The following is a 22,433-nucleotide window of genomic DNA, read 5'->3' on the forward strand; positions in this document are numbered from 1 at the left end:
AAGGGCGCACTCACCATGCAAATGGCCCTGCAGCGGAAGCCTGTTATCAGGAGCATCTGATGGGGTTTTTCAGGGTGGAGGCCAGCACCCCGGGCAGCACAGGTTTTCCTGGTTCCCAGGCAGCTGCCTGCAATTGGCATGGCCCTGGTGTAATGCACCACTCCTGGACCCTCCAGCTAAGAGTCCAAACACACTGGCATTACCCGGTGCCCTGGAAACCACCTGCCTTGTCCTGTGCCACCCACCCACCACATCCTGGGGATAGCCTCTGCCGAAGGCATCAGACCCTCTCAAGCAGAAACTAGGATGGGAGTAGGTGGAAGAATAGGGCCTGGAGCACTCTCAGGTGATAAGCCAAGCTCTCCACCCACCAGGTCTTCCCCAGACAGCCTGGAGTGCTCCCTGAGAGCTTCCCCGTGCCTCGTCCTCACCCCCAGGCCTCCTACAGGCAGGATGGGACAGGTCAGGATCAAGTTCTCACCCGCATGGTGCCAGGAGTTCTGATCTGGGTCGCTGAGCAGCTACTGGTGTTTCCTCAAGGAGCCAGGCCAGTTCAAAGCTCTCTCTTCCTTCCCCTTCCTTCTTGGGGCCTTGAGAGGCTTTGGAGGACTCCTGAATCCAACAAACTTCCCTCCAGACGGTGATCTTCTTGAGGGCAGGACTGTGTCCCAGTTGTACCTGGCACATGGCAGGTGCTCAATAATGACAAATACTTATCTGGAGCTTACTGTATGCCAGGCACTGCTCTTAGAGCACAGAGAGGTAAAGCACCTTGCCCAAGGTAGCACAACTAGGAAGAGGTAGAGGTGGGATTTGAACCCAGGCAGTCTGGCTCCAGCCATGCCCTCCCATGAGTTAAGATGTATTTGTTTGATGGAATGAGCTCAGTTGGTGAGGGGGCAACCCTGAGGTCACCTCTGAGTGAGTTGGACCTGGGACCAGACTACCCAGGCCAGAACTGCCTTGAGGCACGAGATCCTTGGGCCCCACTCTCCAGGCTGGGGGTGGGTGATTATTGAAGGGTGAGGTCCCTGGGGTCCTGCTGATGGTGGACAGAGCAGTCTTCTGGGAGGCTTTCCCCAAAACCTGCGAGAGCCATCTTCTGCTTCCTTCAAGGTCACCCCAGTAGGGCAGCTTTAGCCACAATTGTGGGTGGGGTGTGTGCTGGACAGTGTGAAAGGAGGTGCAGCAGGAGGTTTCAGGAGGGTTGGAAGAGATCTGAGGGTGGGAGTGTGTGTGAGATGAAGCCCTGAGGGGCACCCTTGACTTCTCCCACTCTAGAGAAAGACAGGCTGGTCTGTCAAGTGGTTGGGGGTACCCTGGGGTCCAAGCCAGAGGTCATTGTATGTGTGGAGGTGGGGGCTCTGGTCTTATGGTCAACCTGACCACCAAGGACCATGGGGTGAGGGTGCAGAGAGCAGAGGGACATAGACTGGGGGCAGCAAGGGGAGGGGGCGGCCGCTGTTCATTTGGGGTCATAGCTTTCTTAATAGGAAAAGAGAGGCTGGAAGTTAGCCTGGGGGAGCCTGAGACAGACAGGAATAGTGGAGGTAGCTGGGCCAGAGCAGGTGCAGCCTGATAAGAGTGGTAGCCCCAGGAGGCTCAGGAGCAGCTGAGCCAGGCAGTAGCCCCCAGCCCAGAAGAGCAATTAGCAGTTTGGCAAATAACCGTTCCTCTGCCCTTTAGTTCAGAACCCTGGTTACTTGTTTGACTGATCTGATAGCATCTGACTGGCCACAAGGCAGCGTCTTCATTAAGACCCCCGTGTTTGGCTGGGTGTGGTGGCTCATGCCTGTAATCCCAGCACTTTGGGAGGCCGAGGTGGGCAGATCACATGAGGTCAGGAGTTTGAGACCAACCTAGCCAACATGGCGAACTCCCATCTCTACTAAAAACACACAAAAAAACTAGCTGGGCCTGGTGGTGCATGCCTGTAATCCCAGCTACTTGAGAGGCTGAGGCAGGAGAATCGCTTGAACCCGGGAGGCAGAGGTTGCAGTGAGCCAAGATCTCGCCACTGCACTCCAGCCTGGGTGACAGACTGAGACTCCATAAACAAAACAAAACAAAACACCAAAATAAACACTTTTTTTTTCTGGGTTCATAAGACTAAGGAAGCCCACTCAAATTTCTCCAGTTGTACATCTTACCCCCTCAGCACTCAGCTACCTGTGGGTAATTGAGATTTCACAGAAGGACCCAGTGAGCGGTGTCTGCAGGCCTGGGATGCCAAAGAGTATGACTTCTTCCAGGGGATGACATTGTGCCTGCTGACCTCTGAGCAGGTTGGAGCCTGCCACAGCCAGAATTATTATGGGGTCTAGGAAGATACCTTCCCAGCAGAAGCCATGGGCTGAGCAGGTGTAGGATAATTCACTGTTTAGGAAAATAGATGGTCATTTTCTACATGTGATGCCATGGTACTATTTCTTCAAAGGAAATATGATCTCAAACAGCAACATAGAAAACAAACAGAGGGGAACTGGGTCTTTGGGCCTCCCGGGCTGTCTTCATGGGCCCCATGGGGTTCCCAAGGCCGTGCCAGGGAGCCTTCTTTGAGAGCAGCCCTGGGCAGACCAGGGCCCAATGTGGCCTGAGGCCTCTGTGCGGTTGGCTGCCTTTCCTGGTCATTAATCGCTACTAAGTGTCATTACCACTAATAAAATTAACCGACTTGATACTGGACTCTCTGAGCCATCAATCTCAGGGTCCATTAGATGAAATTTAAAAAACAGATGCCTCTGGGGTGGGGCCTGGGGATTTGCATTCCACCGAGCTCCCAACAACGCTGGCCATGCAGAGCTGGGCACTGTTTGAGACCCACTGCCCCCTCCAGGGTCTCTTCCCCTGGGCATTGTGGACATCATGGTGGGGTGAGGCCATTCTGGGCACTGCAGGGTGCTGGGCAGCATCCCTGGCCTCCACCCACTCCATGCCATAAACACCAAAAACAAAAACAAACAAACCAACCAACAAAAATCAGATGGCTGTTGAATGAGTGGAGGGGTTTGCTGGGTCTGGGTCCCAAGTGCAGCCTAGGGAATTCTGGCACTCTTCAGATGTCAGAGGTCAGAATCAAGGATGATGCCTTTAGTTAGACAAACCAACTCTGAGCCTTCACCCCACACTTTAGGGGAGTCCCAGACAAGAACATAGCTTGGGCGGGGTGCAGTGGCTCATGCCTGTAATTCCAGCACTCTGGGAGGCTGAGGCGGGTGGGTCACTTGAAGTCAGGAGTTCAAAACCAGCCTGGCTAACACGGTGAAACCCCATCTCTACTAAAAATATGAAAATTAGCCTGGCATGGTGGCGCACACCTGTAGTCCCAGCTACTTGGGAGGCTGAGGAAGGAGAATTGCTTGAACCCAGGAAATAGAGGTTACAGTGACCTGAGATCACGCCACTGCACTCCAGTCTGGACCACACAGCAAGACTGTCTCAAAAAATAATCATATGTTATATATCATGTCATATCATATGACATATAATGTAGCTATAATGATGTAATAATCATAGCTATTATTCTTTTTTTTTTTTTTTTTTTAGACAGAGTCTCGCTCTGTCGCCCAGGCTGGAGTGCAGTGGCCGGATCTCAGCTCACTGCAAGCTCCGCCTCCCGGGTTTACGCCATTCTCCTGCCTCAGCCTCCCGAGTAGCTGGGACTACAGGTGCCCGCCACCTCGCCCGGCTAGTTTTTTGTATTTTTTAGTGGAGACGGGGTTTCACCGTGTTAGCCAGGACGGTCTCGATCTCCTGACCTCATGATCTGCCTGTCTCGGCCTCCCAAAGTGCTGGGATTACAGGCTTGAGCCACCGCGCCCGACTGGCTATTATTCTTAAAATGGCATATGAGGCAGGTCTTCAAGGATATGCAGCTTCATTGGCCAAAATTTCCATTACTCCCTGCTCGCTCTCCCCTCTGTCAATCAGCTGCTACCAGAGAGGTCCAGTTTCTGAAACACAGGAATTGTGTGAGCAAAAGTCGCCGCTCACACCAGCCCTCAGTGTGGGGAGGAGGACATTTGAGGGCAAGGTAGCTGCAGCCCCCAAGCTGCCCTCCACACTGGAAGCCAGTCAAGGCGTGGCCTCCTCAGCTGGAGTTGACATCCAGTTCTGCTCTGGACCTGCCAAGGGTCAAACTCTGAGGGCTTCCTGCCAGGCTGCAGGGAGGGGTTTGGGTGTAGACCTGGTGGACTGGAAAATTACCCATTTGCCCCCAGATTAATGATTAACGGGGCCCTGCCCTCACCCTGTCTGGGAGAGAAGCCCAGGGCCAGGCTGGCCGGGGGAGCCCGATAGCATCTGTCTCTGCTCGGAGGTTTCGGAGATATGCTCCATGGTGGGCTGACTGCACCTGATGAGTGTGGAATCTATGGGTGATTTCTGAGGGCACCTGGGGCCTGGCCAGGCCACATACCCTCCAGTGAGGCTTCTAACTTCTGGGGCATACAGAGAGGGCGTGGCATCCAGTCAGATGTCCTGATTAAGGCAGGTGGCTCCAAACAGGAGAGCTGTGCCCTTGGCTCAGAGGAAAGTGGGCTTCTCTGACCACTCCTGGCTTGACCACAGGACTTACCTTGGCCAGTGGTACATCAGCAACCATGGCAAGTGCCACATCCAAGCAGGAGCTCTAAGAGCCATTGCCTGCTTCCACCTTTGCTTTTTTTTTTTTTTTTTTTTTTTGAGATAGGGTCTTGCTCTGTTGCCCAGGCTGGAGTGCAGTGATGCGATCTCAGCTCACTGCAGCCTCCACCTCCCAGGATCAAGCTATCCTTCCACCTCAGCCTCCCAAGTAGCTGAGACTACAGGCTTGTGCCACCATGCCCACCTTATTTTTCTATTTTTAGTAGAGACAGGGTTTTGCTGTCGCCCAGGCTGCTCTCAAACTCCTGGACTCAAGCGATCCACCCGCTCAGCCTCCCAAAGTGTGGGATTACAGGCACGAGCCACTGTACCCAGCCCACCTTTGATCTTTTACCCTGGCTATGAGGCCAGGATGTCCCAGAACGGGGTTACTTCTTTGGGGCTGGGCCCTGGAATGATGTATATTCCACCCACACTGGGGGCGCCAGTGTGTAGGACAGCAAACATTTTGAACCAGCAGAGCCATCTCACAGAGAGCTTCTGGGAAGAGGGAAGGCGAACTCTAATTCGAATTCCCACCCTGCTCCTGATCTGTTGTATGACCAGGCCAGTTACTGCCTCCTCATAAATCCTTCGTTTCCTCATCTGGACAAAGGGGAGACTCTGCTTAGCTGGAGAGGGAAGCATCTTGCAAAATGAGAGAAGTTTGGGAAGCTCCAGCTAGTAGGAAGGTAGGCCTGCATGTCCCAGGCACTGTGGTTAGTCCATGTCATATAATCCTCCCAGCAACCCTAGGAGGTAGAGAAGATTATGCTGCCCAGTTTCCAGAAGGGAAAAAACCAAGGTGTCAAGATTGCATAGCCAGAATGTCAGCCTTAGAATTGGGCAGCTTGGCTCCAGAATTGATGAACTTTCAATCCAGGAGAACAAGAAATCTGGGATTGATGGCCTGACGGGAATTCAGCTCCTTCACCTTCATCTAGCAATCCATCAGTCCTTCCTTCTTTCCTTCCCTTCTCTTTCCTTCCATCCCCTTGTCTCCCCAGGCATCTATTTGTTCCAGGCACCGAGTGGTCGGATGGTTGAAGATCTATCTGGGAATTACGGAAACATGTTAGATTGGTATGGAATTACTTGGGCAGCAGCATAATGTAAGGGAGAGAGGGATGTCAGGGGGCCTTGGCTGGGTGTCCGCTCGATGGCCACATCCCCTCTGCCTGTCACCTCTTAGGAATGTGGCTCTCCTGGCCAGACAGTCACCAGTACTCTGTGCATCATTTCCCAGACTTCCCAGATCACAAAAGCTGCCCAGGGACTGTGGTAAATATACAGATTCCCAGGTCCAGTCCCAAACCAACAGACCCAGAATTGCCCAGCATGGATCCTGGGAAGCATATTTTTAATAAGCACCCCAGATGATTTTTCTAACTGGGCCAGTTTGGGAAATAGGGTGGATAAGAAGAGCAGAGACGGAGATCTGGAAAACAGGATTAAAGTCCAGCAGCAACCCTTGTTACGTGAACCTTAGTTTCCTGTAAAATGGGGACAGGACCTCCAGGGGGTCAGCCTGCCACCCAGAAGGGCAGTAAATGAAGCCCCTGAGGAGGCCCCTTCACTTCACTTGCCCATCACCACCATCCCCAAGGCTCACCCGTCTCCCTCCTCTCGCTCTCTCTAGCCTGACCGGGCGGGAGGTCCTGACGCCCTTCCCAGGACTGGGCACTGCAGCAGCCCCGGCACAGGGCGGGGCCCACCTGAAGCAGTGCGACCTGCTGAAGCTGTCCCGGCGGCAGAAGCAGCTCTGCCGGAGGGAGCCTGGCCTGGCTGAGACCCTGCGGGATGCTGCGCACCTTGGCCTGCTTGAGTGCCAATTCCAGTTCCGGCATGAGCGCTGGAACTGTAGCCTGGAGGGCAGGACGGGCCTGCTCAAGAGAGGTGGGGAGGAGGGCCAGGGGAGGAGGAGGGCTGGGGGAAGAAGGCTTCAGGGAGGAGGAGGCTGGGAGAGGCTGCCCTTTCCTTTTTCCTGGCTCCTGTGCCCAGGCCACACTGCCCTTCCTGCCCTAGCACAGTCCCAAATGAGAAGAGTCCCAGGAGTTAATGAGGGACAGTTGAAGGCCAGGTGTGGCCTAGCCTCTGGTTTGGGGGAGCAGAGGAGCAAGGAAGATCCAAGAGAGAAGGAGACAGAAGCCTATTCCTGGAGGATCCCACAGATGAGATGGGGGTCCCCCAGTTGTCTCCCTCTGCCACACACACACACACACACACACACACACACACACAACAAGGCACATGAAGACGTGAGGATGGGCGGCAGCTGGTTCCAGGCCCGATAATACGAGCCAGGCCATGCATTTGTTCACTCCTTTATCTGTCCCTTTGTTCATCACATCCATCAATCCATCAGTCCCTCCTTCCCTTCCATTCCCATTCTACCTCCCTCCCACCTCCACCCACCCACTAAGCATCCGTGGAGGCTCATAGTGAGCCAGGCACTGTGCCAGATCCTGAACAAGACCCCAGCTGCCCTCGGGAACCATGCAGTCTGGAAGGGAGAACACAGATCACCATGTGACTCCCTCGCCAAGGGGAAAGGACTTTTGAAGGGGAAGGACGAGGGAATGTGGCTTGAGGACACAGCGCTGGGTGGGTCTCCCTGTCAATTGCCCCTTAAACTCTGACTGCAAGTTGCCATTTTAAATGGAACTTCCAGGCTGGGTGCAGTGGCTTGTGCCTCTAATCCCAGCACTTTGGGAGGCTGAGGCGGGTGGATCACTTGAGGTCAGGAGTTCAAGACCAGTCTGGCCAATATGGTGAAACCCCGTCTCTACTAAAAATACAAACATTTAAAAACTGCAGTTGGCTGGTTGCCGTGACTCACACCTGTAATCCCAGCACTTTGGGAGGCCAAGGTCAGGAGCTTGTAACCAGCCTGGTCAAAATGGTGAAACCCCATCTGTACCAAAATACAAAAATTAGCTGGCATGGTGGCAGGTGCCTGTAATCCCAGCTACTCGGGAGGCTGAGGCAGGAGAATTGCTTGACCTGGGAGGTGGAGGTTGCAGTGAGCCAAGATCGCACCACTGTACTCCAGCCATGGAGACAGAACGAGACTCTGTCTCAAAAAAAAAAAAAAAAAAAAAAAAAAAAGCAGTGATGCTGTACAGGGCAGCCACGCCCCTCCTAGGCCAGCTGCTCTCCACGGTCTGCAGCCGAGCTAATAGCCTCTCTCTCTGTCTCTTGTGGGATGTCACCAGCACCCAGATGCACTGGAGGGCAGGTAGGAAGTAGTGAGCCGGTGGGAGGCCAGCTTTGGGCCACACCCGGCAGAGAGGAGAGCAGTGGTCCCGGAGTGGGTGGGATGGTCAGTCTGGGGCAAGTCAGCCAGGAGACTCAAGGTCACTCTGTCATTGGGTCTATTCCACAGTGGGTAGCAGAGAATGACATTTGAGAACCATCATGCCTCACAGGAAGCCCCCAGGGCTTATCTCAGGGGCCTCAGACATAGACTGGTCCAAATGGTCACACACTGACTCGGAGTCAAAATGGCAAGTTTAGCCCCAACTGTGCCTGCACCAGTTTTCTGAGTAGCTTCTCTTTGCATCTTAGTGTTCTGAGAGGTGGAGGCCGTAGCCCCTGGCCTGCTGCCCTCTGGAAATCTGGGCACATACTCCATAGTGAATTTGTAAGTTCCATTTATTTATTTATTTATAAATTTTTAAATTTTTTTTGACATAAGGTCTCCCTCTGTCACCCAGGCTGGAGTGCAATGGCACAATCTCAGCTCACTGTAGCCTCCACCTTCCAGGTTCAAGTGATTCTCCTGCGTCAGCCTCCTGAGTAGCTGGGAGTATAGGCATGTGCCACCATGCCCAGCTGATTTTTGTATTTTTAGTGGAGACGGGGTTTCACCATATTGGTCAGACTGGTCTTGAACTCCTGACCTCAGATGATCCGCCCGCCTTGGCCTCCTAAAGTGCTGGGATTAGAGGCACGAGCCACTGCACCCAGCCTGGAAGTTCCATTTAAATGGCAACTTGCAGTCAGAATTTAAGGGGCAGTTGACAGGGAGACCCACCCGGAGCTGTGTCCTCAAGCCACATTCCCTTGTCCTGCCCATCATGGCACTGCCACCACCGCCTCCTGCCCTCAGAGGGCGGCAGGCAGCCTCTAAGCTTTCTCCTTCCCTTTCTTCCCCCTTTCCTCCCTCCCTATACCCCTGGGTGCCCGATCCAGGCTTCAAAGAGACAGCTTTCCTGTATGCGGTGTCCTCTGCCGCCCTAACCCACACCCTGGCCCGGGCCTGCAGCGCTGGGCGCATGGAGCGCTGCACCTGTGATGACTCTCCGGGGCTGGAGAGCCGGCAGGCCTGGCAGTGGGGCGTGTGTGGTGACAACCTCAAGTACAGCACCAAGTTTCTGAGCAACTTCCTGGGGTCCAAGAGAGGAAACAAGGACCTGCGGGCACGGGCAGACGCCCACAACACCCATGTGGGCATCAAGGTGAGCATATCCCCGGCTGCCCACAGTGCCTTCCCACCAGGGTGCAGAGCCAGGGAGCAAGGCTTGAAGAAGGCCAGCACCCCACCCCCTAAAACAGATGAAGAGCCATGAACTTAATGAAGGCAGGATGAACTTCATATCTTCAACCAACATTCCCTTGGCATCTACTCTGGGCCATGACTGGGTGCCAGGAACACAGTGGAAATAGGGAAGGGTCATGAGTGTCATCGGTGGGAGCAGTGGTCAGCAGTGGGAATCAGGCTTAGGACTAGGTCCTGGTGAAGCAGGGAGATGTTTGGAGAGGGTTCTCCATTCTAAGGACCAGGCCTTCCTGGAGGTCCTAGAAGCCAACATTGTTTGATAACCTCCATCTAGAGCAACCTCGCTCCTCCTCCATTTTATGGGTGGGAAGATGGAAGTGGCCCAGAGAAGGGAAGGGGCTGAGGTACACAGTAGTGGGAGGCCTGGAGGGTGAAAAGTATCTTGGTCTATTGAGGCGAGGAGGCTGGGAGACGCCAGTGCTTTAGCTGTTTACGAGATTAAGTTCTGAGTTGTCATCACTGAGTTGTGAACCAAGACTGCTGTGTTCAATCACTGAGTTGGTGTGAACCAGGGCTGCTGTGTTCAATCGCTGAGTTGGTGTGAACCAGGACTGCTGTGTTTAATCACCGAGTTGGTGTGAACCAGGGCTGCTGTGTTCAATCACTGAGTTGGTGTGAACCGGGGCCGCTGTGTTCAGTCACTGAGTTGGTGTGAACCGGGGCCACTGTGTTCAATCACTGAGTTGGTGTGAACCGGGGCCGCTGTGTTCAGTCACTGAGTTGGTGTGAACCAGGACCACTATGTTTAATCACTGAGTTGGTGTGAACTGGGGCCACTGTGTTCAAGCACTGAGTTGGTGTGAACCGGCGCTGCTGTGTTCAGTCACTGAGTTGATGTGAACCTAGGCCACTGTGTTCAATCACTGAGTTGGTGTGAACTGGGACTGCTATGTTCAATCACTGAGTTGGTGCGAACTGGGGCCGCTGTGTTCAGTCACTCAGTTGGTGTGAACCTAGGCTGCTGTGTTCAATCACTGAGTTGGTATGAACCTAGGCCGCTGTGTTCAATCACTGAGTTGGTGTGAACCAGGGCTGCTGTGTTCAGTTGCATAAATGGTCTATTCCACAAGAACTCCAGGCCAAGGGGAGGAGCTGGGACTGAGACCTGGCCCACTCTGTTGTCATCAAGGCATGCACATTGGCACAGTACAGGGCTGTCTCTGCCAAGGGGAAGGGAGTCTTTTACTATTAATAGTTTGCACGAAGGTGTCTCATGGCTAGCTTGGGTTCTCTCTTTCCCCCTCATGGGAACCTTCCTCTGTCTCTTTCCCATTCTCCTGCTGCTGCCCTGCTGGGATTGGTGCTCTGGGGGCAGGCTCTGGCGCTGGGCCCAGGCCTCTGACCACGCCTTTTTTCTGCCTCCCCCGACAGGCTGTGAAGAGTGGCCTCAGGACGACGTGTAAGTGCCACGGCGTGTCAGGCTCCTGTGCCGTGCGCACCTGCTGGAAGCAGCTCTCCCCGTTCCGTGAGACGGGCCAGGTGCTGAAACTGCGCTATGACTCGGCTGTCAAGGTGTCCAGTGCCACCAATGAGGCCTTGGGCCGCCTAGAGCTGTGGGCCCCTTCCAGGCAGGGCAGCCCCACCAAAGGCCTGGCCCCAAGGTCTGGGGACCTGGTCTACATGGAGGACTCGCCCAGCTTCTGCCGGCCCAGCAAGTACTCGCCTGGCACGGCAGGTAGGGTGTGCTCCCGGGAGGCCAGCTGCAGCAGCCTGTGCTGCGGGCGGGGCTATGACACCCAGAGCCGCCTGGTGGCCTTCTCCTGCCACTGCCAGGTGCAGTGGTGCTGCTATGTGGAGTGCCAGCAATGTGTGCAGGAGGAGCTTGTGTACACCTGCAAGCACTAGGCCTACTGCCCAGCAAGCCAGTCTGGCACTGCCAGGACCTCCAGTGGCACCCTCCCAGCTGCCCAGCCGGCCTGCTGGGCAGGCAGTCATCACATACGTGCATAAACCAGCATGTGTGCCAATGCACACAAGTGTGCCACTCACCACCATTCCTTGGCCAGCCTTTTGCCTCCCTTGATACTCAACAAAGAGAAGCAAAGCCTCATCCCTGAACCCAAGCATCTCCAACCTTGTTGAGGACTTGGAGAGGAGGGGAGAGTGAGAAAGATGTGGAGGGAAATAAGGGAGACCAAGAGCACACCAGGACTGAAGTTTTGGAGGGGAGAGAGGGGCTATTCCATCTTGCTTCCTGGGATGAATGGCTTGGAGCCAGCATGTTCTTGGAAGGTGAACTGCTGGGCTGGGAATGCCAAGGCAGGCAGTGCCAGCTGGAAGTGAAGGTGGGATCCTGGCTGGGATGGGCCTGTGGGTCCTGTGGCCCCGCTCAGGTGCAGTGAGCTCCTGGTGTCACACACCTCCGCCACTCCCCTGGTTTTGCTGTGCCAGAGATGGGGAGAAAGCCCAAGCAGTAGAAGCCATCCATTCAGAGAAAGGAGAGTTTTCTGCGCTTGAGTGAACCCAAGTGAGATCTGTGCCCTGGAGCCCTGTGTCCTTGTTTTGGCTTTTCAAATATGCCTCGCCTGAGGCCTTATTCTTGTCTTGAGAGCTGGGTTAGGCACACTCACCCAGATGTGCTCAAAATGACCACCAGTGCAGGTAAGGCAGGTGGGAGAATCAGTCACCAAGGCGGGACTCAGTGACCTGAGGTTGAACAGGGAGACAGTGGCCCCTCCCTGTGTTCCTTCCTGGTCAAAGGAATCTTTACTCCCAACCCAGAGGAGGAGGGCGACAGCTTCCTGGTGCCTGGCAGTGACGTGGTGAGCTCAGTTTCTCAGCTGACTCTTGAGACAGCTTTGGTGACTTCCTGTGGCTGGGGCCTGCCTGGTCTGTGATGCCCCCACACCAGCTGAGTTCACAGTACTGAAGACCAGCAGGCTCAGGAGCTATGACTTGAAGTTACATTTCTATTCTTGCGGCTGCTCATCTAATTGAGGCTTTTGCCCTGGCTGGGGTTATAGGTGCTTGAGTCCTTGCTAAGCCTGGCTCCTGGGTAGCCTCCTTCAGTGCCCAATGGCTCTCACTTGGCCCTCACTTTGGCTCTTACTTGAGGAGACGTGACTTTGATCATTTCCTCAGATCCTGTGGACATTTTCAGCAACACCTGCCAAGGCCCTCTGTGAGAGGAGGAGAGGCTGGCACCTCCGCACAGGCACACATGGATGCACAGCCCCTGAACCAAACTGGGGGTTCCTGTTGCACACGCCTCTCTGGTTCAGGATGAAGACCTTGCAGGGGTCACCTTGCTGGAGGCATTGCACTTCCCCAGAGTGGGGCCCGATGCCAGCCAGGAGGAAGTGACTTCTTTCGGGAAGCCCTTGGCCACTTTGCTGGCCCTGCCACCCCCTCTGTCAGCTTCCTTTCTCCCTAAACCTAGAATTGCTGACCCTTCACTGACACAGGAAACTTCAGAATCAGCTGAATGCTCAGAAACCTCTCCTGTGCCAGCTCCAGGACAAAGGCCCACTCCCTGGGCCCCGGCCGACTCCCTGAGACCTCCAAGGGCGAGGAGGAGCTGCCCAGGCTCCAGTGGATCAGGGCAGTCTGGTGGATGCTGGAAGGATTTTCGACTGCAGAGGCTCAGCTGAGAAGCCAAACTGACCTGCGCCCCTCTCGTTAAAATGACATTGCTGACCCAAGCACCTGGCCCACACCTTGGCAGAAGAAAAATGGGGAGAGGGCTGGTTCTCTTGTTTCTTCCGCTTTCCCACAGTGTGGAGAGACTTTCTCTGCCTTCCCAATCCATCTTGCTCCTCTGAGACCCCAACTCTGCCTCCACCCAGGCTCAGTGCTGGGCATAAGGCAGCAGGGACCTCACTGGCAGAACAGGGGGCCTGGGAGCAAGTTGGGGGCCAGAGCACCCTGATCCACCAACACGCCACCCACACTCTGACTTCATGACTGGCAGTGCCAGGGTCACGGGAGGGCAAAGGGCAGGCTCTAAGGCATCTAGGCAGTGGCTGGCTGCTGACATGGACACCCCAAGTCAATGGCACAGTGCAGGTTCTGAGGGTTCCTTGGCTTGTGGAGTCTTCTCTGTCTGTCTCTCTCCCTCTCTTCTCCTTCCTTGCTCTCATCCCTTTCTTTTCCAGTTACCCCTAAAGACCCACCTCGGCCCTCTTGGGGCCCCTGGGGACTAGAGTGACCACTGACCCCTCATTCTACAGCTTTAAGGGAAATGCTCACAGGGTATTTTTGTCTACCTCAAATATATAGTTTTTAGAGCAAAGGAGAATAATTTATATAGCTAAGATATATGAGAAAGTATTTATATTATTTATATAGTTGCTATATTTCATGGACAGCACAGGTGGGGTTTGTGTGTTTTCCCAGAAACCCTCTGGGGAGATACAGCCTGACCTGACCGGGTACCCCACTGAGCAGGAGGCCAGGTGGCCGGGAAGGAGGTCGAGCCTGTATCCCATGACTGGGTCTGTCTCAGAGCTGGTGAGCACATGTCCCCTCTGTGATGAGCCCTGGCGGGCTCCATCCAGACCCTCCTTGTGATGTTTTTGTAGATTTTCTGCTCTTCTGGGTCCAGGCCCCCTTCTTCTGCTCTGGCAAAAGTATCTTGCTCATAATAATAATGACAACTAGAATGCCCACACCTGGCATTTGTAAAGCACTTTGCTGTTCAGAAACAAAAACTTTTACCCCTTTCATCTCACTTGATGTCTCCATTATCTCTGTGAGGTAGGTGGGGCCACATTACCGTCGCCACTTTGTAGATGAGGCCCAGAGACGAAGAGCTGTGCTCAAAGTCACAATGAAGAGACTTGTTCAGTGAATATTTACGGAACATCTCCATAGACCAGGCGCTATGGGCTGACTTCTCTGAGCCCAGGAGTCCCAAAGCCTGGATACCACTGTGAGTCCAAGAACTCAGGGAAGCAGTTCCTTCCCGGGCTGTGATCCCGGCCTTTCGGATCTGGATGGCATGTTGGCACTTCCTCCGAGTGGAGTCCCATGTCTCAGGGGCTGAGGCTGCCTGAGAAGGCTGGAGAGACCAGAACCCCACGGAGGCCACTCCAAGGGGTCCTTCTGCCCTCATCGCCCAAGAAGGTTGGGCTACACCACCGGGCCCCTCCCAACCTACAGATGAATTTTGTGTGCTCTCTTTTGCGTTTTGCTTGTAAACATTCGTTGTTTTCCACTGGATTTCTGGCTGCTTTAGCAAAAGTCAGCTGCACTGGCAGACTGGGCCTGCATTTCCTCCTGGCCACAGGCAGCTAGGGCGAGGGAGCCTGTTAGACAGGATGCCCCAAGTGCCCCATCGCTCATGGATGCTCCTGCCTGCCTCTCAAGAGCACATAGTCCTATCCCCTGGTCTAGATAAGCCCAGCTTTCCTGGTACCCTTCATCCCCTGGCAGACAGACGGCCCCGTGCCAACCCTGGAGATTACTTGCTTTTGAAACTTTCCTTTCTCAAAAACCATGAACTTCCAATGCTTTTTGTCTCAGGACACTTTAGAATAACAATGGAAACCATCACTTATTGAGCACCCCTTATGTCCATTTATTCAACCAACGATTATTTAAGGATCTCTTATTGAGTGCCAGGCAGCATCCCAGGTGCTTGGTACAGCAAGGAACAGGACCAAGTCTCTGCCTCATGGGGCTGACATCCTAGTGGGTGAGAAAGACAATAAACCAATAAATGACATGCCAGTTATTTGCATTGACTTTGTCTCAATTTATTGCAATAACTTTGCACACTGGACATGTTCCCTGTAATGGAGAAGGAAATGAAGGTTGTGAGATGAGAAGCCTCCTCGTTGCAACTGGCAGGCAGCGGGGCCAGGATTGGAACACAGATCTCCCAGCCTCCAAAGTATGGGATTTTTCCTCTGTACACTGGTATAGGTCGGGCAGGGATGGATCGCCCCATTTTATGGATTCTGGGTAAACTGAGGCCTAGAGGAAGAAGTAATCCATCCTGGATTACACACCAACTCAGACCAGAGCCTGGGTCCTTCCTGGAGGTGGTAAGTGTTTCCGGAGCCCTCATGCTATGGCAAGCAGCATGGGTCAGGGTGGGGTGGGATGAAGCCAAGCAGGGGCCTTCAGGGACCTACAGTCTAACAGGAGAAATGAGAAGCACAGCCACGCAGTGGTTTGGGTCATTTACACATGAACCCTGTGTCCCATTTCTGGCCACAGTGCCTTCCCAACATGCTTTGGGAGGCCTCACCCATCAGGATCCTCCTGGGGGTCTGATGGGAGAGGAGGCCTCTTTCTGAGCCAAGCACAGCAGAGTGTGCCTGTCTCCTGGCTCAGGCCTGCCCTGCCCCAGTTCTGCAGCCCTGCTGGGGTCCACATTGCCTTACCTGGCTCCCCAGGGCGGAAGGCAGTCCAGCTTACAGGGGCCTCCATTTCCACTAGCATCCCTGTCCTAACATGCTCCTTCTACCCAGTGTTCCTGGGCCCGGAGACCAGCTGGTTCTGAGTAATGACAGACACGTCCGCATGCAGCAGCAGGCTCCAGTTTATCAAGGGATTTCTCATCTGTTTCCTCTCTTGAATCTCACAAGGTGGACACCCTTCTTTTTTTTTTTTACAGATAGGGGAATTGAGACACAAAATGGTTAAGTGACTTACCAAAGGCTACATTGCTAGCAAGTGGATCCAGGCCTTTTGCCTCCAAACCCCATATTCTTTCTACCATACACCATCCTCACCTCCTCTTATCCCCACCTGAGCCTTACCTTGTTCCTACTCATAAACTGGTTCCCAAACAGGCCCGCAGACCTCTCCACCTCCAGCTGCTCAGTGCCACCATCTTCCAGGAGAACCAGGGCTTGTGGAGACAATCACTAGGTGGGTACCCTACCCACAATATCCCCCTCCTTTAAAAACAGCCACATGTGCTATCTCTCTTTGCATATGCAATATCTATCTTGTTGAATCATTTGTGAGACCTTTGCAGACACCAAGACACTTACATACTTTATCATGTATCTCCTAAGGACAAGAACATTCTCCAACAGAACCACAAGGCCATCACCACATCTAAGAGCTGTAACATTGACACAAATTATCTACTACATAGTCCACATTCAGACTTCCCCAATTGTCTCTCAAAATGTCCTTTATAACATTATTTTCTGGCCAGGTGCAGTTCATATCCATAATCCCAGCGATTGGAGAGGCTGAGGCAGGAAGATCACTTGAGCCCAGGAGTTTGAGGCTATAGTGAGCTGTGATTGCACTACTGCCTTCCAGCCTGAGCGACAGAGCGAGACCCTGTCTCTAAAAAATTAAAATTAAAAACATTTTAAAACCTGTTTTCCTGGCCCAGGATCTACTCAAGAATTAGGCAATGCACATTGTTGTTATGTCTCTCCACCTCCCTGTAATCTAGAATAGTCCCCTGCTTTCTTTGCTTTCATAATAGTGATAGTTTGAAGAGTTCAGGCTGCACATCTCATAGAACACCTCTCAACTGAGATTTGCCTGATCATTTCCTTATACTTGGATTCAGGTTAAACATTTTGGTAAGAAGCTGCTTGGGTGATGTGTATCCTATTCTGTGCATGCTGTTAGGAGCCACAGGATGTTCCACTCTTGTCGCCCAGGCTGGAGTGCAGTGGCGCAATCTCCGCTCACTGCAACCTCCACCTCCTGGGTTCAAACGATTCTCCTGCCTCAGCCTCTAGAGTAGCTGGGATTACAGGCTCACCCATGATGGGGATGGGGACATTCTGGAGGAGAGGCACTGGGGGGAAGCATCCTATATGCCTGCCCCCACCCTCCCCATTTCTTTCCCATTCTTGACTTCACCCCATCTCTCACCAGTTCCTTCTTGCAACCGATCATGCAGCAGACACCGATTGGTGGCCTACGGTGCATGAGGCACATGACGGGGTCCTAGACGCCATGGTAATGAGACTAGGTCCAGCCTTCAGGGAGGTCCCAGACAAGGGGAGAGACAAGCAAATAGATGTCTGGCATGCACGGTGTCCAGAACTCCAGTAGCTGGCTCTGTGCAGGATCCACTCCACACAGGCACTCCTGTGCAGGCCATTTCCTCACATTCCCCTCTGGGCAACCCCAGAGGTCCCCAGGGGTCCATACAACCATAAGCCCCATTTTTTTTTTTTTTTTTTTTGAGACGGAGTCTACCTCTGTCTTCCAGGCTGGAGTGCAGTGGCATGATCTCAGCCCACTGCAAGCTCTGCCTCCTGCGTTCACGCCATTCTCCTGCCTCAGCCTCCCAAGTAGCTGGGACCACAGGTGCCCGCCACCACACCCGGCTAATTTTGTTTTTGTATTTTTAGTAGAGACAGGGTTTCACCGTGTTAGCTGGGGTGGTCTTGATCTCCTGACCCCGTGATCCGCCCACCTCGGCCTCCCAAAGTGCTGGGATTACAGGCATGAGCCACTATGCCCAGCATTGTTTTTTTGTTGTTGTTGTTTTTGTTTTTTTGAGATGGAGTCTTGCTTTTGTCACTCAGGCTGGAGTGCAGTGGCACGATCTTGGCTCACTACAACCTCCGCCTCCTGGGTTCAAGTGATTCTCCTGCCTCAGCCTCTAGAGTAGCTGTGATTACAGGCGCCTGCCACCACACCTGGCCTTATTTTTGTATTTTTAGTAGAGACAGGGTTTCACCATGTTGGCCAGGCTGGTTTTGAACTCCCGACCTCAGGTGATCAACCCACCTTAGCCTTCCAAAGTGCTGGGATTACAGGTATGAGCCACTGCGCCTGGCCTATGATCCCCATTTTATAGATGAGGAAACTAAAGCTCAGAGAGGCTCCCTTGCCACGCAATAAGTAGCAGGGCTGGAAATGAAACAGCTTCGTCACTGTCTCTTCAGGGGAGTGCAGGGCATGGCCTGGGGACAGACAGAAGGGGTATGAGGGAGTTGCAAGGATTCAGGGTGACTGGTGGCATCTTCTGATCCTGCTGCTTGGTCCTCCTTGTCTTCTCCTCTCTCTCTTTCTCCCCACCCTGCATACCTGTGGAGAGGAGGCTGATGCCTCTTGCGCGTCTTATCCCCCCACTCCCATCCCTCCTCAAGTCCCCAGGGGCTGTGGGGCCCACATTCCTCGCTGGCTCTCTTGGGCCCATTAGTGTGTTTACGCTGGAGCTGTCTCAGGGGAGCTGAGCCCCTACCCCTGCCCCACCGTCCTCCCGCCATGGAGAGTGAGCAGTGGAGTGGTGGAGGCCGGGCAGAGGCGCCGGAGAACCTGACTCAGCGTCCGAATTCCTGCCCCCACGTCTCAACAAGTCCAGGGTGGCCAGAAGCCTTGGGAGCAATGATAGCCCCCCGGGACCCCCACCTCTTCCCACACAGCCCCTCCAGAGCCTGACAGGCTCTAATCTCAGCTGTCTTCATGCAGCCAGCCCTCCGAGCCCGGGGTCACCTGACGCCGACACATTTTAATTCAGAAGCTGATTTCTGCTTGTTGGCAACATGTCATTTCTGAAATTGCTTTCTCTGCCCAGAGGCGGGAGATGTCAGAGCTGTGCAGGTGTTGCAGTGGTGCTGCCCCCGCCCCACACCCAGCCCCCTCCCCAAGTTCAGGAAGGATTAAGGGGCATGAGGGGGCACACAGGAGATCCTCAAGCTCTGCTTCTCATGTTTCCCCAAGGGCTGGGGGCCAGGGATGGGGGATGCCTGGAATGGCCTCTGCTTTCCTTTCCAGGCTGATGACAGAGGCCCAGGGTTTGGTAAATGGAGTTGCTGCTCTGCCAGTACTGACAATAGCCACAGTAGTTGTTTTGCGCAGGCTTCACACAGGTACCAGTGCTCTGCAGAGCGCCTCTCACATGCATTGTTGTATTCGAATCTTATGACAACCCTCCAATTTGGTGTCATCCCTCCTTTGCAGCTGAGAAAACTGGGTCTCAGAGAGGTTCGATCACTTACCTGAGGTCACACAGCAAGTATGTGGCAGGGCCAGCGTTCAGACTCAGGGAGGGCAACAGCTGGACTGGGATTGGGAGGTCTGGGAAGGGAAGGGAGAGGCCGTGGAGCTGGGAGGACTATGGCCTGGCTTCTCCTATATTTGCTTCCTGACTTGATTCAAATATCTTCAGTGAAATTTGTGAACTCCCCCAACTTCCCAACTCCTGCAACCCATCAAATAGTTATTTGCTCCCTCTTTTATATTTCCTTAGCTTTTTATTTTAGATGAAGTCTTGTTCTTGTTGCGCAGGCTGGAGTGCAGTGGCAAGATCTCAGCTCACCGCAACCTCCACCTCCCAGATTCGAGCGATTCTCCTGTCTCAGCTGCCTGAGTAGCTGGGATTACAGGCATGCGCCACCACACCTGGCTAATTTTGTATTTTCGGCTAATTTTCTATTTTTAGTAGAGATGGGGTTTCTCCATGTTGGTCAGGCTGGTCTCGAACTCCTGACCTCAGGTGATCCTCCTGCTTCGGCCTCCCAAAGTGCTGGTGTGATTACCGGTGTGAGCCACTGCACCTGGCCAGCATTTTTTTTTTTTTTTTTTTCTGAGACAGAGTCTTGCTCTGTCACCCAGGCTGGAGTGCACTGGCGTGATCTCTGCTCACTGCCACCTCCACCTCCCAGGTTCAAGCGACTCTCTTGGCTCAGCCTCTCAAGTAACTGGGACAACAGGTGTGCACTACCACGCCCAGCTAATTTTTGTATTTTCAGTAGAGATGGGTTTTCACCATGTTGGCCAGGCTGGTCTCAAATTCCTGGTCTCAAGTGATCCGCCGGCCTCAGCCTCCCAGGGGTGCTGGGATTACAGGTGTGAGCCCCCGTGCCTGGCCACCTTAGCATGTTGTGTATGTCTTGAGTGACAATCATTTGTCAATATTGGCATCCTTTGTTTTATTGGATGAATGAATGAACAAATGAGTTTATAAATCTTGTTCTCCATATTGTTTACCCATCCTTATTTCCCTCACTGGCAGTGTCCTGCCATAGCAGGCTTCCTGGTATAGCTGGCACCGCATCCCTCCATGACACACGGGCTCCTTATTGCCCATGCTACCTACCCTTTTCTCTTCTCCCTTTCCTTCCCTTCATTCTCCCTGGCTTCCCCTTCCCAACTCTCAGAATCTCTGGCTGCCTCAACCACAAGAACAAAGCTGTGCAGAAGGCTGAACCTGGAGCTTCTGTAAGATGAGGTGGGGAATGAGCTAACCCAGCTAGAAAGCAGCCTGCTGGTCCCTGGGAGAGACAGCGCTTGGGCCAACCCACCCTCCCCAAGGTGGTCCCCCCGTCTCAGCTCCACCCGCTTCCCCAGATGAACTTCTTTCTCTCCCTCCAGCACTTCAGAGGACGCACAGCTGTGTGTACTTGACCCTGGGCCTGGGCTAGTTCTGGGGACATAGCCAGTCTGGCTGATATGGAGCCCAGGACAGAAAGCCATCCTCACCCACTTCATGCACTAGTTGCGTTGGTAACAAGCATTAACTTTATAACTATCCCATTTACTGCAGGCATCAACCTATATCAATTGGTGGGGGTGGAGGTTAAATTAGAGAAGACATCAAAGATGCATAGAACTATTGGGCCCCTTCCAATTATTAAGTAAGATTTGTAGGAGGCCATTAGTTTGTACTGTGCTCCTGTAATGGACCCAACAGACCAAACAAATATGGAGTCACTCATGCTAAATGCAATTAACTTAGGAGTATACTCCTAAGTTGCAAAAAGTTGTAACAAATCTCTGAGTTTTGGGGCAGTTACAGCAGCTGAGCATTTGTCAATGTAGGTGGGCAGGTGATTCAATCAAGGGATGCTGAGCTATAACCAGTTAAGCTGTATCTACATCTCACTTCTGTTTTCTGTCCATAAATACTGCCTGATCATGTTGCTGGTTGGAGTTCTTTGAATATGCTGTGATTCAGAGGGCTGCCCAATTCTAGCATCATGAATAAAAGCCAGTTCAGATCTTTAAACAAAATTTGTTTTAATTTTGTCTTTTGACACCATTTTACAGGTGGGCAAAGTGAGGCCAGGTGAGCAATAGCATCTGTTTTTTTGTTGTTGTTGTTTGTTTTTTGTTTTTGAGACCGAGTCTCACTCTGTCGCCCAGGTTGGAGTGCAGTGGTGCGATCTCAGCTCACTGCAAACTCCATCTCCTGGGTTCAAGCAATTATCCTGCCTCAGACTCCTGAGTAGCTGGGGTTACAGGCATGCACCACTATACCTGGCCAATTTTTGTGTTTTTAGTAGAGATGGGGTTTCATCATGTTGCCCAGGCTGGTCTCGAACTCCTGGGCTCAAGCAATCCACCTGCTTTGGCCTCCCAAAGTGCTGTGATTACAGGCATGAGCCACGGCACCCGGCCAGCAATAACATCCTTAACACAAAGTTGGAGTCATGGTAAAATGAGGTCAGGATTGGGCAAGCACCAACGGGGCTTTGGGAGTATAGCATTGCTCTATTTCCTGATAATTAATGAGGAATACTGTTTATGTTCCCATTTAAAAATAAGCCTGAAAAATTGAAATCAGGATCCATTTCACAGAGGATGGTCAAATGTCCAAGAAGAAGGGACAGGTGGTCATTAAAATTCAGATAAACAGAGTCCCCAGTGAGCACTGTCTTGGGAGTTAGAACTAAGCAGGCAAAGTCACCTTTCTTCTCTGAGCCTCATTCATTAAAAAAAAAACTCCATATAGATATTTTTCTATAGAAATCTCTTAGAGAATGCCAGGTGTGGTGGTTCAAGCCTGTAATCCCAACACTTTGGGAGGCTGAGGCAGGTGGGTCATCTGTCAGGAGTTCGAGACCAGCTTGGCCAACATGGTGAAACCCCCGTCTCTACTAAATACAAAAAATTAGCCGGGCATGGTAACATATGCCTGTAATACCAGACACTTGGGAGGCTGAGGCAGGAGAATCACTTGAACCCAGGAGGTGAAGGTTGCAGTGAGCCAAGATCACCCCACTGCACTCCAGCCTGGGCGACAGAGCGAGACTCCCTCTCCAAAAAAAAAAGAAAAGAAATCTCTCAGAGAGATAGATAACACATGTAGCACTCCTACTACGTGCCAGCCACTGCACTGGACCCCAGGGATGAAGCAATTAGTGAGACAGGCAGAGTCCTTGCTCTTAAAGCATAGAAGACAGATAAACAAGTCATCATTATTCAACGTGATGAAACTGACAACCCTACTCACCCTGGGCAGCCAAACTCAGTGGCTGGGAACTGGAGATAGGCAGAGCACGGAGACTTTTTACTCCATGTCTTGTTGTTTTTGAATTCTGAACCATGTGAATGTATTCTTGATCCAAAATAAAGAAAAATAAAATGTGAT

General features: G+C 52.8%; 1 protein-coding gene across 1 annotated transcript in view; it reads left to right on the forward strand.

The window, feature by feature from the left end:
• WNT9B (Wnt family member 9B) overlaps positions 1 to 21,192 on the forward strand; it is a 36,418-nt gene extending 15,226 nt beyond the window's left edge. The window contains exons 2-5 of the mRNA XM_008012232.3: positions 6,263 to 6,519; positions 8,818 to 9,083; positions 10,556 to 10,859; positions 19,349 to 21,192. Of these exons, the coding sequence (XP_008010423.2) occupies positions 6,263 to 6,519; positions 8,818 to 9,083; positions 10,556 to 10,859; positions 19,349 to 19,434 (913 nt within the window). The 3' untranslated portion in view covers positions 19,435 to 21,192. The remainder of the gene's footprint in view (positions 1 to 6,262; positions 6,520 to 8,817; positions 9,084 to 10,555; positions 10,860 to 19,348) is intronic.
• The last annotated feature ends 1,241 nt before the right edge of the window (positions 21,193 to 22,433 follow it).

This window comes from Chlorocebus sabaeus, chromosome 16 (assembly GCF_047675955.1).
Source record: "Chlorocebus sabaeus isolate Y175 chromosome 16, mChlSab1.0.hap1, whole genome shotgun sequence".
NCBI classification, from domain to species: Eukaryota; Metazoa; Chordata; class Mammalia; order Primates; family Cercopithecidae; genus Chlorocebus; species Chlorocebus sabaeus.